The sequence below is a fragment of the Patiria miniata genome, unplaced genomic scaffold (genome assembly GCF_015706575.1).
Source record: "Patiria miniata isolate m_02_andy unplaced genomic scaffold, ASM1570657v1 HiC_scaffold_19, whole genome shotgun sequence".
In the NCBI taxonomy this organism is placed as follows: domain Eukaryota; kingdom Metazoa; phylum Echinodermata; class Asteroidea; order Valvatida; family Asterinidae; genus Patiria; species Patiria miniata.
The window spans coordinates 1,237,751-1,253,617 of NW_024037057.1; the positions used below are offsets into that span (position 1 = coordinate 1,237,751).

Here is a 15,867-nt window from a genome sequence, read left to right on the forward strand (position 1 = left end):
GGCCGTTTTTTCATTCCGAAAATGCTGCAATCAGAATTACTTAAACGTTTGGAAATCGCATTCACTCAAGTTCTATTGTGTGAACGTTGAGGGTGTTTATTGTACAGGATATCTTCGAAGTCTGCAAGCCTGAAGATCAAGATGAAAACAGTGCGAGTCGGTAAAAGCGGCTCAGGAAAGCGTACTTCCGGCCCGAGCGCCATGTTATGCATACAGAGACCGCGCGAACCTCAGTGCACGTGTGGCCGAACATTTTGTAGAAACACGCTGCGGTGTATCATCAAGTCCGAGCGGTAAAATCTCGTTAAAATATATAATTCAACGGACAAATACATACACAGAGAAGAGAGATCACGTTCTGAGAATTAATTTGCGGAAATTCTCTTTCTCCACCGATGTATGTTATTTTCTACGATCCAAATTCGTCCTGATACGCTACTGTAGTCATGCACGGAACATCATGGTCCGGTACCGTATGTAGGCCGTAGTCACTGGTTCCTGGCCCACATCATAGCTTCGATTCTGTAAGCATGCGATGAGAACCAACGAATACTGATGGCACTGCTGCCACACGGAATATCGTACAGCGGCATGGCTTCGACGACGTGCATCACAAATGCGTCAGAATTACAGGCCTTTTCGTCAAGATTTAGCGTGTCAAGATGAAATAATATCGTGTAAACGATTATGTTGTGCATGCAAATGGCATGTGTAATATTACTGTGCGTATCGGCGGCTGAAAATGTGATCGGCAATTTGTTTTCTGTGTACGGTGAGTAATTATACTGACACTGTGACAGCTCGGTTACTTCTCCCACGCGGTCTGGGTAAATTTTCCCGTGTCGAAAGTCCAAGTGCGGACAGTGGTCACATTTGACCATTTCTCATTTTACTATCGTCTCGGTAAAACCTTCCAAAAAAAAAGTCCAGTGCGGACACGGCTTAATTCATCCTCCAAATAGTGTGATCGTTCTAAGGCAACACAATGGCCCCTTTGTGGCGATGTACCGACACCGGGTGACGCCTGGTGTTCTTCTGTGTGCGGTCAAACATGCGTCTTATGCGGCGGTGCGCCTTATCTGTTGGCGTTTGAATTTTTTTTGGGTGATTTTAGGGACGTGCGTCTTATCCGCCGCGCGCCTTATCCGCAGGAAATTACGGTAAGCATGACAAGCCTTTCACATCTACTCTGCCATTGACTTATCACACAGTGACAAAAATATGGACTTCACATTCAGTGCCTTTCAACTACATGTATACACGATCCCATCTGACATTAACTTGTTTTTTTTTTCACCAATAATAATTCATCGCAGCAAAATATTTCTTTTAAACCTAGACACTGAGGTACTAGCCTACAAAAATAAGCAATAACTCTGTGTCTCTTAAATGTAGTTGCTATCTTTTAGCAATAGTGGCAGTTCTGTAATAGCTACTGGTAACATCATTGTCAAAGGTGGTACAAATATATATTCATTATGGTTATCAGATTCCACATCAAGATTCAAATGCACTATGTGATGTACTGCTGTATATTGCAGTGCCTGATGAAGCACCAACCTACATTCAGTCTAGCTCGTCCAGGCTCCTGCCTAGCTTCTGCTGTTTGACGGCATTGAGAGATTCTCGAAGTGCTTGGACCATCCGCCACACATCTTCAAACTTGGTATAGAGAGGAATTGGAGCAAAACGTATGACGTTGGGCTTGCGTTCATCACACTGTCAACACAAAAGCAAAACAAACTTTCAAAGGTGGTCTCTGCTATGGTCTTTTAACAGGTTGTTATAAGACTCTGGAACTCACAATGTAAAGCCTCACATCATGTGATTGTTATACTTAGTAAATGTACTGTACACACGTTTCTGTAACACTAAAAGAAGCGAAGAACACACAGCATGTGGACAACTTGCAATTACTTCCACGGTTCCTCAAACTGATCTCAAAGCCTCAAATCTTACTTAAACTGATCTCTGTCTAAACGCATGCAAGATTCATATATTTGATATATATAACTGTACACTGCAGTAACAGCCAATCCAGATGGACGTGATTTGATCAGTCCAATCAATGAGAACATACCAAGACTCCTCTCTTCAGTAGTTGAGTGAATATGTCATCTATGGCAGTGTTGAACATCAATGACAACTGGCATCCTCTCTCAGAAGGCTCACTGTACAAAATCATCACAGACTGCAGTTAGTGCAGGAAACACATATCATGCAGTGATTGAAACACTACCAAGTTGAAAGGCAAATCCTTATATTAACCCTAACTCCCTACTGTCTTTTACTAAGTACTTGACCAAGTCTGCCAAAAACCACCAATCACACTGCTAGTCAAACCAGGCCTGCAAGACCAAGTCCCCCAAAATCCACTAAAATGGGGGATAGATTTTGATGGAGTTGGGGAGGTAACGTTTAAGCACTACAAAGTTGAAAGACAAATCTTTACCTTGAATTTCTCAATTCGATTTTGAAATCAACCAAAGTACACGGGATACAAGTATGATGTGATGTGTCAAAAACAGACTCTTTTGGGCAGCTGTTCGAAAATAGTTTATTTGTAAATGTTAAAATACGCATCTTCCTCTCTGCAATGTGGCAATCTGCCTCCACACTATGCTCCATCACACACGTCAGACTCAATGCACTGTACAGTGCACACACTCTTGTTTTACTATACTCCCAAGGACCATGCTTTGTGTTTTCCTTTGTCCCAGTAACACACTCCCATAGACTAAGCACACAAACCTACCACAGAGGACCGTTTTGAACAAAAGACCCAACTCCCGAGGACTGAAAGGATCTGTTGTTCTCCCTTTGTGTGTCTGTCCTCAGGGGTTATGTAGAACAAGTACACACAACCTTATGGATGGATTGGCTCCTTGCATTGTTCTCCCTGTATCCCTCTTCTTTGGAATGTCCCTTCTGGGGAACCACTGTTCCTTTTGTGTGAGTACCCCATAAGCTAAGATAGCTCTCGTGAAACACATGAACTAACCTGGGAGTAATGACATGAATGTAGATATCTGTAGCTGCATCGTTCAGTGTCTTGCCATTACTCTCATTCTGTGGCAGTGAGTGTGGCTTGCTGAAGTATAACCTGACTAAATACTCCAGATACCCTGTCAGTAACAAAGACTTCTTCCGCAAGGCACTCATGGAAGTCTTTGCAAAAATCTAAGAGAAAAAAAAACAAAACCAAACAACTTGATATGAATTTCAAGAACAATTAATTAAACAGGCATGTAACTGAGAAGTCCCATAAACAGAGGAAATTCAAATCTTTCCATGCAAATATGTATAACTTGTACAAAAGATGGGCGGACAAACAGTAACGTGAGTTACCGTAACATGAGTTAAAATATATCCTCGTAGAAATTTTGTGACTGATTATTTAATAATTGTAATGGTAGCATATGGCTTGTACCCTAAACAGATTTTTCCATAAGTGCACAGTATGAGGAAACCTTGAAATGTAGGGTATTTAAATGTTTGCCATGTCCTTTTCTTCGAATGTGAGTTACCAATAAGAAACTTATTGCCAAACCAAATTCACTATCAATGCTTTGACTTTATAGGATAAGGCACCTATTGGAGTGTCATGGCCTAGCGGTTAAGAGCACCGGATGCATGTTCTGGCGTTTCAGAGGCAACAGTGACGTGGGTTTGAGCCCGGGCGCGGACACTTGTGCTCTTAAGCAAGGCACTTAACCATTATTGCTTCGTCCTTCAGATGGGACGTTAAGCCGTAGGTCCCATGTGTTGCATAAATGCACGTAAAAGAACCCAGTAAACACTTATCGCTAAGAGAAAGGGTTTGCCCCGGTTTTTTTGGCCTCCTGTATAAACTCCCACGTGGAGTATCTAGGAGAAGAACCAACCAAGAACCAAGAACCAAGAACAGAGTTGATGGAAGAACCCCTCCCAATGTAACTTGCGTTACCATGGAATAGCCTGCTTAAGCCGCCTCACCCACTACGCGTTGTCAAAACAACATGTATTGTTGAATTGGCAATGAACCGATGTATAGCAAACACATCAATATTTATCCCATTTTAGTACGTGGATGCCTCAAAGTACCGATACATTTCAGCAAATGACTCATTTTACTAGTGTTGAAGTCAAAACCATCACATGTCCACTCAAAAGTAACACAAAATTCCTTCATTGTTGATAGCTTCTGATTGGTCGAGACTCGATCACGTGGGGGTGTATTAATATGTGATATAAAGAAGGGCTTCAAGAACAAGCCAATAAATGGCCCCTGATGCATGAACCAGCATTGATCCAGCATCATGTAAGCCAAATAATTGGCCAATTTTACAACAGTCCTACGCTAGTTTGTAACAATACAGCAGTACACATGCGCTAAACCACCATCGCGTGAAGAGTTACGTGCGCATACGCAACGCAGTTGCTATGTGCAGGTGCGCGCGCGTATTAAAGGAAGTTTTCAAACGCCATGTTCATACTGCAGTACTTATGACATAAGTGTGGAGCGATCCGCCCTTGGACATATTTACTTTTAACTCTAAACTGAGCATCTTTGTAATTCTGGACACAAGAAATATGTAAACGAAATTTCAGCTTCAACCATCAGGTAAAAATATGAAAAAAATTGTTGTAATTTGTTTCGCTACGGCAGCAGAAGTTCATACCCTGGACCTCAGTGGTCATATGCAATAAAGATACCGTCCAGCGCAGCATGGGCCCGGCTAGGGTGGTATATGACAACGCATATTGTAGAGATAAGGTACTACGCATAAGCTACAATATGGCCACCGAATATGAACACAAAAAGTCAGGAAATATTGCCGAAAGAAAAGTCACAAAATTAGAGCATTTGAACTGTTTATTTCGTTAAAAAAGGTATTTATTAATGGGAATAACAGTGTGAGAACCCAGTTTTCACTGCGTGATAATGACCACGTTGGGGGTGACCGCTGTTAATTACCTCGCCTTCGTCTCGGTCCATTAACAGCGGCCATTCCCCAACCCGGTCATTATCACGCAGTGAAGACTGGGTCCTCACACTGTTATTCCCTAAATAACAAAGGAAGGGTTTTTGTTACAGTTCATTTGAATAGGGTGTGACTGGATGAGACTGGAGGATTTAAGATGGAATCGACTGCAACAAAGTCTATCATTTATGTTTGACCATGTTTTGTGAGGACATCTTACCTCCAGACTAGCTTTGACTGGTATGATAGCCATCAAGGAAGGATTACTAATCCTATATCCTGCTATCCCTGCTGACAAGTCCATTTCTGTCAGAATAAAAAGATGGATACAAACCAAACACAAAAAGAAATGGTCAAGACATATGTCACAATTTGAATTTAAAGTTCCGTTTATATTAAATTGCCAGACTTGTATTGTGTAAATTTTTCTTTTTTGTGTGTATATGATTACACGAGATTAGCGAGCCCAACCTGAATTTCCATATTGTGTAACTTGTTTGTGATTGTATTAAGGGGAGAGACCCAGCCTGAATTTTTAGATGTATTAGAAGTCCATGAAGTTGGAATCTGGGTTAATCTTATCATGACTTGACTCCAGTTGAACAACTTGGCATTACACTGTAAAAGCTGTTAATCCAATAAGCATTTAACAATGGTGGGATTTAACTGAGCAGTCCGTGCCAGTCAGTGGATTAACTTAGGCCCCCTTTACACAGGGCTGCAACTTTTGTACCACCTATGAGCGACCAAAAAATGGCCAGGACACTCAATGGTCGCTTTAATCCAGAAAATCCTGTTTTTATATAACTGCTCCAGCTATCCTTGTTCCTCCCTTGAACCACCAAAACTGCAATTTTCGGGTATTTTCATGTCGAGCTACGAGCGACATGTGCGTCCACTGAGCCACTTGCCTGCCTCCCCTGTGCAACCTACGGCAACCAACACCGAATGGATGCACAGCAGTCACCACAGTCATCGTTCCATGCACGCTATTGTTCGGCCAAAGGAGGCACAAGGGAGGCAGAAGCATATCGCCCAAATTGACGGTAACATTTGCAACAGAACGGATCTATTACGCGGCGACCATTGGCCGACCATTGTGCATCCATTCTGCAACCACGGCAATGCTTGTGCCTCCCTTCTGCCTCATTTGAGCCACCTTTGAGCAACCAACCTCCTCAGCGATCTTTGTGCGACTGTTTTGAACATGTTCAAAAATTTACGGCGACCATGGCGTCCATGGCGATGTCTGAACATCCTGTGTACCACCTTTGAAAGACCTAGGCAACCATTCGGCCTCCTTTGAGCCTCCAACAGCGACCTGGCCAGTTTTATGGTCGCACAAGGGAGGCCCAAAGGTCACAGCCCTGTGTAAAGGGGGTCTTAACATGGTCTCAGGTTTTGAAATACTTTTGCACTATCAATCTTGGGTATAAAATCCAGATTAGGGCGTTGGCTAGGCACTTGGAGGCAAGACCAGGACCAACATTTCGTCAGGGTATTTTGTGCCCGTGCGTACCCACATTGGGGAGTAGGTTCTTAGTGAACTGAGTTTGCAATTTGTTTGTGCCGTTGAGAAAGAGTCCCACAGAGTCAGTAGGCTGCGGCCATTTTCGTCACCGTCAATGAAATGTAGACCAATTTATTTGCCATAACCTGCAAGTACTATTTCTTTGCAGCTTTCAATTTAAAATTTAACACTGAAAATTTGTATTTGTATAACTGTTGTATAACGTTGGAAATGTGCATTTGCAGTAATGCATTGTTTGGGTTTGTGTGCATATTATGTACCTTGCATTTTATACTCTATAACTGAACTTGAACTGCTATGGATGGTGCATGTAATAATCTTGTGTAGTAGTTGCATTACTGGTGACAATTTGTACTTAATTTGAAAACCAGGGTTTTATGGTGTAACGTCTAGTGTGGCAAACTCCGCAGTGAGACAGACATCCATGGCGGGCCAAACTCAAGTCGACTATCGACCAGTAGGATCATCAGCCAGGTCCCACATGGGCAGAGGACGCTATGGACCAAGACGGTACTACCAGGGCAGGCACCGGTCCACCACAATCACACCCACGACATGACCACTTGGCATGGACAAACAAGGAACCCTTGATTTGGGCCCACCTTCGTTAATTGTTTTTGTAATGTATTAATTGATGTATTTATTTAGTTACTTCGTAGGGTGAAATTAAAGTGTATGTTAATATTTTGGTGATATTGTGAATTAAATTAATCTTGGAATTGTACACTGATCTGTGCTTCTTTCATTTTGTCTGAGTTGAGTCTTTTACCATAAAGTCTAATCAAAAGTACCATTCCTGGGTCCTTGTGTTTGAGGGGGATCTTGTAACAACATACATGCAAAACTATTTCATTGTTCTGTGTCCCAGTTGCCTTGCACATGGCTTTCAAACCTTAGCCTTACTCTGGCTACAGCTTCAGTGTTTTTAGGCCCCTGATTTGGGGGACTCTAGCTTTTATTTTCTACTTCAGGAACATCAAATCCTGTAACATTAGGCCAAACTTAGGGCCGTGACACACGAGACAATTCACAGGCAGCTTTGTTCCGGGCAATCTCCAAGAAGAAGAAGAAGAAAGGAAAATTTTAATTCCATGTAATGTTATTAGGAATTTGCATAAACTGTTGGAAAAACGTCCTTTGTTCATCATCGGGGTTCCTTTAGCTTGTAGTCTATTGTGTTGCCTCCAAGTTGCCTGTGAAAATTGCCTCTTGTGTCTTGGCCCTAATTGAAGTATTTCTGACTTACTGTTATCCATGTTGAATCGTGTGGACATCTGATGGCCCCACCAACCAGCCAGTCTATAACAAATTATAATCAACAAACAGAAAATAGCAAAATCGCAAATCTTGACTTTCAAAGGCAGAATATATTTTTCTAGATACCGTAGTCATTTCAGGGGAAGAATGTTGCAACCTGACGCTGCTTTTTTCTTCATATATCATCTCAATGAAAGTCAGTCTTTGCAAAAATGATGATAAGACATGAATCTGGGACTGAGAAACATTTCAAATTTGATAGGAAATCTCCATAGACGTCGTAAACAACCGCAGAAGTAACGTCAGGTTGCCCGAAATAGCATCAGGTAGTAACATTCTTTCTCATTTCAGTTTACTAGCAGTACGACATGCCGCACGGGGGATTAGTACATGTATTACATGCATCTAGCGCTTACCTTGGGTGGTTATTGACGGCATGCATCTCGTGAAGGAAGGCCCCTGCTATGGCACCAGCACCAGAATTCAGATACTGTACAGTCAATAAACACAATGCAATCAATAACAATGACACTGGATAATAAAACAAAAAGATACACAGGTGACATGTGATCCATCCACACAAATTGACCTATCGCCATTTGCGAGTAAGCCACACCCCTTAGACAACCATATGGAGTTTTTGTACATTAAGTTTTGTTTGTCTCAGATTTTGCCCGTTCCGCGTCCATTTGTATATATCATTTAATTGGACAATATTTCACAAGCTGCATTGACACTATTCTAACGCGATTCTACCGCGATAGGTCAATTACGGATTTGAAAAAGGTACATGGTCAGACTTCAAATGATATCAAACTCAATACATTCCTACATCTACATGTATGTATTTGGGTACATTTATTAAGCACACATATCTACCATTATTGGTACTCAAGGCTAAACACCACTATAACCCCTGTTCGTTGGGCCAATACAATCTCAGCTCCCTGCAGTATACAGCTCGATGCTGCCATTTCGGCGTAATGCAGCTAAAATCAATCACAATAACCACCTCTGCCCTCACAGGTACCCACTGACTCCTGGGTGGGGAGAAGCAACGAGTGACAAAGTGCCTTGCCCAAGGGCACACGCACCATGACCCCAGGCTGGACTCGAACCCACAACCTGCAGAATTACCTGCAGACCACGAGTGCAACTACAGGCTAGTTTGGAAACATTCTTAATGTTTCAAAACTGCAGGACAATACTAAACTCTTCGTTTGTGAATGTCTTCTACGTGATTGTTTCAGCTTTACACGAAGTAGCGTGAGTTCTTAAACATTGAAATTAAAGTGTTTCCAGCTGTTCCTGAGTTTGTACATTCATTGTCATTAACTGCGAATATCGTAACAGGCAGAACTCCCAGCAGAATACGCCAAGCATTCTAAGTTTTCAGAAACTCCCTGACAGAAGGAAAGCCTAGATGTAGGGTCTCATCTTACCTTGTATGTACACCATGCAGCAAAGTCTACATTCCAATCATGTAGCTGCATCTCTATATTACCCACAGCGTGAGCCAAGTCAAAGCCAACAAGGCATCCCTGCAAAGAATACACATCAAATCACTGTTTGTACAAAATACTGAAAAACTTTAAAGTTTTGTACACAGTGTATATATACTCCGCTCTTTATTTAAAGCTATAGTCCATCATTTGCAACTATCCAAAAAGTAACTGACGTAATTATTGTTGACAAACATACTTGGTTGAAAGATAGTAAGGGGACTAAACTCTCTCTGGCAAGCTGTCATTTTGAAGAAATCAATGAAAGAACGGTGCGTCTTAAGACGCACTGTTGGAAATTTCCGTTAGTAGTTCGGTTTTTTTTTATTCGGCGAAGCACGCTGAATTCAGGCCCAATTCAAAACATGATTCAGCAACTTTTGATTTAAAATCGAGATCCTAGAATGCTGTTTATCTCAAAATATACAGCTGAAGCTGAGCTGAAACTTCATCAGGTTAGTTGTTCAGCACCCTTCTTTAGATGGTTAACACTTTTGTTGCTTCAAACGAACAAAATGCACAAATTACAAATGATGGACTATACCTTTAAAGATGGTGCAAATTTCAGAAACAACTTTTTTTTGTGAGGCATTAATTTTGAACACTACACGACAACATGCATGTATGTAAATGTATCTCTGTATCTTGCACACGGCCACTACTTTTCGCGTTGTATGAAATACGAAAAACGTGATAAAAATCTGTTTCACGAAGTGACGAGTATCTTGGGAACTGAATTTCTCAAAAAGTAAGCAACTCAGATGCACACTGATTGCATACAACACAGAATAATCTATAATTAACTGGCAAAAAAACTGAAACAATACAAGGAGTATATGGTGAGCTTACAAAATAATGACCATCTTTAAATCGTTTCTCTCAAAACACAAAACAAATGTGATACGTCGGTTCGTGGATTTTACAGGAATCAGACAAAACAGTTGATGCACAGCTCATCCTAGGAAGATTTGTTCATCAGCTTGTGATGATAAATGATGTATTACAAATATGACTACTGACCTTTCTATGTCCAGCCTCAGTAATAGCCTTCATATCAAAGACTTGCCCTGTGTAGTACTGAATCCCTGGTAGCAAGATGACTGCAATGCTGTCACCTTCACGATCTATCAAATCTAAGACGTCAGACATCCGTAGACAATGCTCCCCCTACAACAGGAAACAAGGACTGCATCCTAACCCATTACAACTACCTCCAGGTCTAACTAGCCTTCTTGCACTTAAAGGGAATAAACAACATTTGCTTCTGCTGTAATTTTCAGAAATGGATGGATTGTGGGGGGGGGTATTATTTCATAGCAAATATTGGTACACTGATGTTTGAAATTTTGTGTTTGTTGACGCTGGAAACACCAAAAAAAAAACAATCATGTTCTTGTAGTCTGGCTCCCTGACCCCACATAAGATGAAAGAGAGAATTTATAGACGTCAGGGAATTGTATGGTAAGGGAATCAGTCTAGCCGGCTTGTACCCATAAACCAGTGTGTAATCGATTCCTAAGAATATAAAGAAAACATTACAGAACTGAGCCCAATGCATTTTCTCGAACCTCAGTTTCTGAGGTTCAAGCCTTATGAAGCATGTAGTGCCTGCAGCGGATTACCTGATGTTTTAGCATGTTTAGACTGATAAGAGCCTACCTGTGGTCAGCTGTAACTGATCCACTAGCTAAGAGCAGTGACTTGCAGGTCGTGGTCAGTGTAGGTGTTACCGGATGCCAGTGTCCGACCATCCATATGATGCTATTATGTAATCACTTCTGCACTACATGTAGGATAGCATGTACATTGTGTATGTACAATGAAGCTGTGTGATTCAGGTGGCTGAAGCATAGAGCAAGGAACAATTTTACTTGGAGCATTCTTTGATGCTTGGAGCATGCTTGGAGCATGCTTGGAGCATGCTTGGAGCATGCTTGGAGCATGCTTGGAGCATGCTTGGAGCATGCTTGGAGCATGCTTGGAGCATGCTTGGAGCATGCTTGGAGCATGCTTGGAGCATGCTTGGAGCATGCTTGGAGCAAGGATAGCGATCATGGTTAGCATTGGTTAGGAAATATAATCAAGATCGAGACGACTTTGACGTGAAATTATATGAACTTTGGGATTATTTTTCGCGTGCTTGTCTGAACACTTTAACTGGCCAACCAAATGCTATTAATGGGCGAGTAAAAAAAAAAGCGGAGGCAAACCCCCAAAATTAAAGTTTATATTTAAAACAATATAGTACCTAAATAATAATGACTGGAAAGCCAATTTCATAAGCTATTGTTAGAAGAAAAAATACTGAAATTGCTCAATCCGTTCAGAGAATATCAACATTTTAACGCAATGACCCTAAAACCTGTTTCGTCACACACACAAAAAGACAATTTATTGTGTATTCTGACTGTTTGGAACAACAAAGAAATTGACTCAGAATACTTGTTCCAACAACTGCCAACAACTGTAGTATACAATGTCTTTATTTACAACCCTGGTTAGGCAAACAATACGATTTATAAAATCTTTTTTTCTTGTTTTTAAGACTGGCCTTTAAGGGGCTTTGTCTCGGAATATGTTTAACTTTTAAACTGGGGGGAGGGGAGTTAAAATGAGCTTTATATTGGACAATAAAATAACAGCATGTGGGATTGATGCATAATGTTAAGCAACTATTGCAAATATTGTAAAACTATTTCAACTACATGTACAGTGTGAAACAACATCTCTAACAGGCTTTACTGTTAGGCTTTACTATAAGGTGAATTAAATTAACACAGGACGCGGCGGAGCATAAACTTTCTCTGTACAAAGGGGCACATCTGGTATAAGAAATATCAAGAGGAGGTATTTTCAAAATCTTCAGGCAGTGCAGAATAGCTATAACATACACGTATAGCAGGGTTCACCGTGACACATCCCCAACCGTAAAAGGAGAGGGACAGGCTTTTATTGAAACAAGTCATGCTTTGCGCCAATTCCAGTGTAGTTTCGTTAATTAATAAAAAAGCTATTCATGTTTTACCTCTGCAAGTTTTTTCTCATAAAATCTCAGCAGACCGATAAATCCTTGCCATAAAAAAGCTATTGATGTTTTACCCGCTGCATTTTTTTCCTCATAAAATCTCAGTAGACCGATAAATCCTTGCCTAGCCCCAAACTTGCTATCTACCGAGCATAAACATAAAGATGCATTTGGTCTGTTAGTCTTTTACATGTATATTTGCCATTCCCTGTAACAAACAAATAACACTGCAAGTGCAAATATATCGAGAGCTACATTGTTTGGTGAGATAGAACTAAAGCGGCCCCTGGCCCTGTTGCCCCACGCCGTAATAAAACAAACATACACGAAGGAATTTACTAGTAAGAAAGCAGCCTTGCAACAATAATATTTACATGCGATGTCATGCATTATGATACAATTCTTTTTCCAGAATGAAATGGAACCAAAAATGGAGATAAAAATACAGCGTTCTCCACTTTTCAGTACAGTTAAACATTTTAAGAGCAACAGTATATTCTAAACAAAATAATGAAATAAATTGTCCTTATAATCTCAAAAAACTTTTGCTAAAATGAAAGTGGACAGGAATCACCCCCAGATTGCACCACAGAGCATCTATATTCCAAATTAAGCCACGACGTAAGGGCTTTGCGCTCCGCTTTCGCATTAATTTTGTCCGTCCTTTATTCCAGCACCCCATGGCAAACATTTGTTCCAGCGGCAGTGCAAGTTTGTCACAACTTTAATCATGCAAGGTCTGAACTGATTGCTTGATGTATCATGCTTTACCTAGATTGGGTATACTAGACCCACGCGTGTACAACTTTTTCATTTTTGTACAGTATTTGTATTTCACACTTTTAATGTTCATTGGCATATCAGTACCTCAATAAATCACATTATAGGAAGTTGTCAATAAATGCATTGAGTGTGTGATTCAGTGCAAAATACAAGAGAATCTACGGCAGCAGCTGAAATGAACTTTTCGTGTATTTTCTTTTTTTTTAATGTTTCTTATCAATTTTGTTGTATCCATTTGTTTAACCCTTACCCTACTTGACCCTCCAACGCATGCCAATATGTGCCTCAAGAAAATCTCCTATGTTTTTTACATGGCCCTCCAATATCTGCCATGTCATTTCAAGGGTAACTGGACAGGCACTCCAATACATGCCACAGAGAACAATGAGAGTCCTCTGATAACAAAGTGAGTGCCCCCAGCTGGTCAGTATCAGGCACCCTCCAGGGCCTCCAACTCCTGCCAATTGGAGCCTTCACTGTCAAGATAGTTTATCTGCCAATATACTGCAGCTGGAGGGCATTGGCATAACCAACTGACATGCAGTAAACTACCCTCAGAGAGTAAGGGTTAAAGGAAACGTGACAATGATACATCAAATCCAGTCGTCAGTTGTGTACGAAGTTTATAACGCAGAGCTAGCATGCTGTTGAACCTTCAAGTTGAGATAAACATCTAAATAATTGCTTCACACGGACATAATGCTGACCACGGGGAAAAGGGTCTGTGTGCAGCGTATTGTGTGTTGCGTAACTAATAATAACCACTCCTGAGTGGCAATAATGTCGGTTAGTCCTGGGCTCCACCCAGTGTAACGGATACCTACTTTATCTCAAATAAGAGCACAGAGGCGCTACATGTAATTACCAAAAAAATTGCTTTAGATTGGGCTCGGCTCTGTAATGATGCGTACTAACTAAATTGGGAGCAATTTTGAAAAAAATATATCAATTTTTCCCAACACTGGTCGGCCGACCTGTGTTGGAAATTGATGTTTGCAATTGTTGTATATTCCCTTTAAGAAAGCAATTGTCACAACATTATGATATCCAGAAGATGAATAAAAGAGTTTTTTATGTTTTTTCTCTTTTTTGAGGAGGGGGGGGGGTGTTTTTGTGAATACACTGTTTTTTTTCAAAGCCTATTTTTCAAAACAAAAACAGACAACATGAAATAAGCAGACATATGCAACAAAATACCCTAGAGAGGTCCATAATATACATTCTAATAAAAACGAAAGCTTTGAATGGCATGCCATTTCCTATAAAAAAAACCCAGTCATTGACAGACTATGTCTTTGCAGAGGTTTAGACAAAGCTCCTCATTACAGTTCCAATTATTGTTATATACAGTAACCGACATACAGATCCTTGTCATTTGATTGGTGGAACTCACATCACGTGACATTCGTTATTGCTCCCATTCACGCCGCGGCTCAAAAAGTACTATCCGCCCATGGGGAATGGGAAATACTATTGAACAGTTAGTATCATTCTTGTTCCATTACGTGGTATTTGTGTGCAAATGCATGCTGGTGTGCGCGTTCAGCATTGCGCGTAGGGTGTATTGTTCCAAAGAGCCAGCGCTACAGCGTTGGGTTCAAGCATTTTCGTGAAGGGGTGGTTTGGAAGAGAGAAATACATTTTCCTCCAGTTTTGTATTGAAATAAAAGTTCATATATATCAAATGACAAGGATCTATATGTCAGTTATATAAAACAAATATTGAGTGGCTTTAAATTGTGAGTTGGGAGGAATATTATCGCTCGGTAAAATCTGGACGTTTCCAGTTCACTCGGCTTTGCCTCGTGAAATGGAAAAGTCCAGATTTAACCTTGCGATAATACATGTATTCCTCCCATTCCATGCTGAGCCACTCAATATTTGTATACCAACACTAAGCCTGTTCGATATCCATTTATTTTTAAATCGGCATATCGTGAAAAAATATCGGATATCGCGATATTATCGTGATGACATAATTTTTCCATTCATGGAACAATGGAATAACAAAAAAAACACAAAAAAAAAAACCACGACCGAAGTCACGATCCAGTGCCGCGAAAAAAAAACAATATGTCCTGAACAAAATCGTCAATTTTATTTGACTAGAGTCTCATTTACTTTGCCAATTTAAGTAGAAAACAAATTCCACATTCAAATATCGAAAAAAAATTACCTTGAAATGTTGGATACAAATGTGCAAATAGAAATCCTATCTCTAGGAAAGAACGAAGCACTAGCACGCAATGCATGCCGCATTGATCCCCACGTGCACTCACAGTAAGACCGTGTACAGCCCACACCATTTGCAGCAAGGGTGTGCTTCATTGAAAACAATTTACCAGTATTTCCACCTTTTCAGAATTACAAATAATATTTTTTTTAATGGAGTCCGAAATATTTCCTGGTTCAGAAAAAGTTCTTCATCGTTACAAACTAACAAAATATTTTTTTTTCTAAAGATTTTTTTCGAAAAACGATGTTAACTCCGATGTTTCTTCCCCCAAACGACATCCGCAATACGCTATGGCGTTTTGGACTATACTTTTCTAAAAACATGAGAAGAAAATCAAAAATATAAATATATGAAATTCGGACTTTATTTCCCTTTTTAAAAAAATCCTCCCAAGCCTCAGGTTAGAAAATGAAAAAAAAAAAAAATTCATGTGCAATACCGTGAATCGAACCTGCAACCTCGCGATGTAAAACACAAAATTTTTATTGACTGAGCTGTCGCACTGCTCGCCTCAATTAAGGGAAACTAATAAATATTTGGTGCGCACGTATCATAAAAGTATCGTAGAG

General features: G+C 40.4%; 1 protein-coding gene across 3 annotated transcripts in view; it reads right to left on the reverse strand.

Moving 5' to 3' along the window:
- Positions 1 to 1,164: 1,164 nt before the first annotated feature.
- Positions 1,165 to 15,867, reverse strand: part of LOC119725280 (kynureninase-like) — a 43,015-nt gene continuing 28,312 nt past the window's right edge. For 2 of the 3 annotated variants that reach the window (XM_038196646.1, XM_038196645.1), the window contains exons 8-15: positions 10,275 to 10,421; positions 9,195 to 9,293; positions 8,169 to 8,242; positions 7,742 to 7,794; positions 5,185 to 5,270; positions 3,002 to 3,180; positions 2,081 to 2,171; positions 1,567 to 1,719 (exon numbers count right to left, since the gene is read on the reverse strand). In XM_038196646.1, coding sequence (XP_038052574.1) covers positions 1,567 to 1,719; positions 2,081 to 2,171; positions 3,002 to 3,180; positions 5,185 to 5,270; positions 7,742 to 7,794; positions 8,169 to 8,242; positions 9,195 to 9,293; positions 10,275 to 10,421 — 882 coding nt within the window. Of the gene's footprint in view, positions 1,720 to 2,080; positions 2,172 to 3,001; positions 3,181 to 5,184; positions 5,271 to 7,741; positions 7,795 to 8,168; positions 8,243 to 9,194; positions 9,294 to 10,274; positions 10,422 to 15,867 lie in introns of all 3 variants that reach the window. The other variant, XM_038196644.1, reaches the window with a different exon arrangement.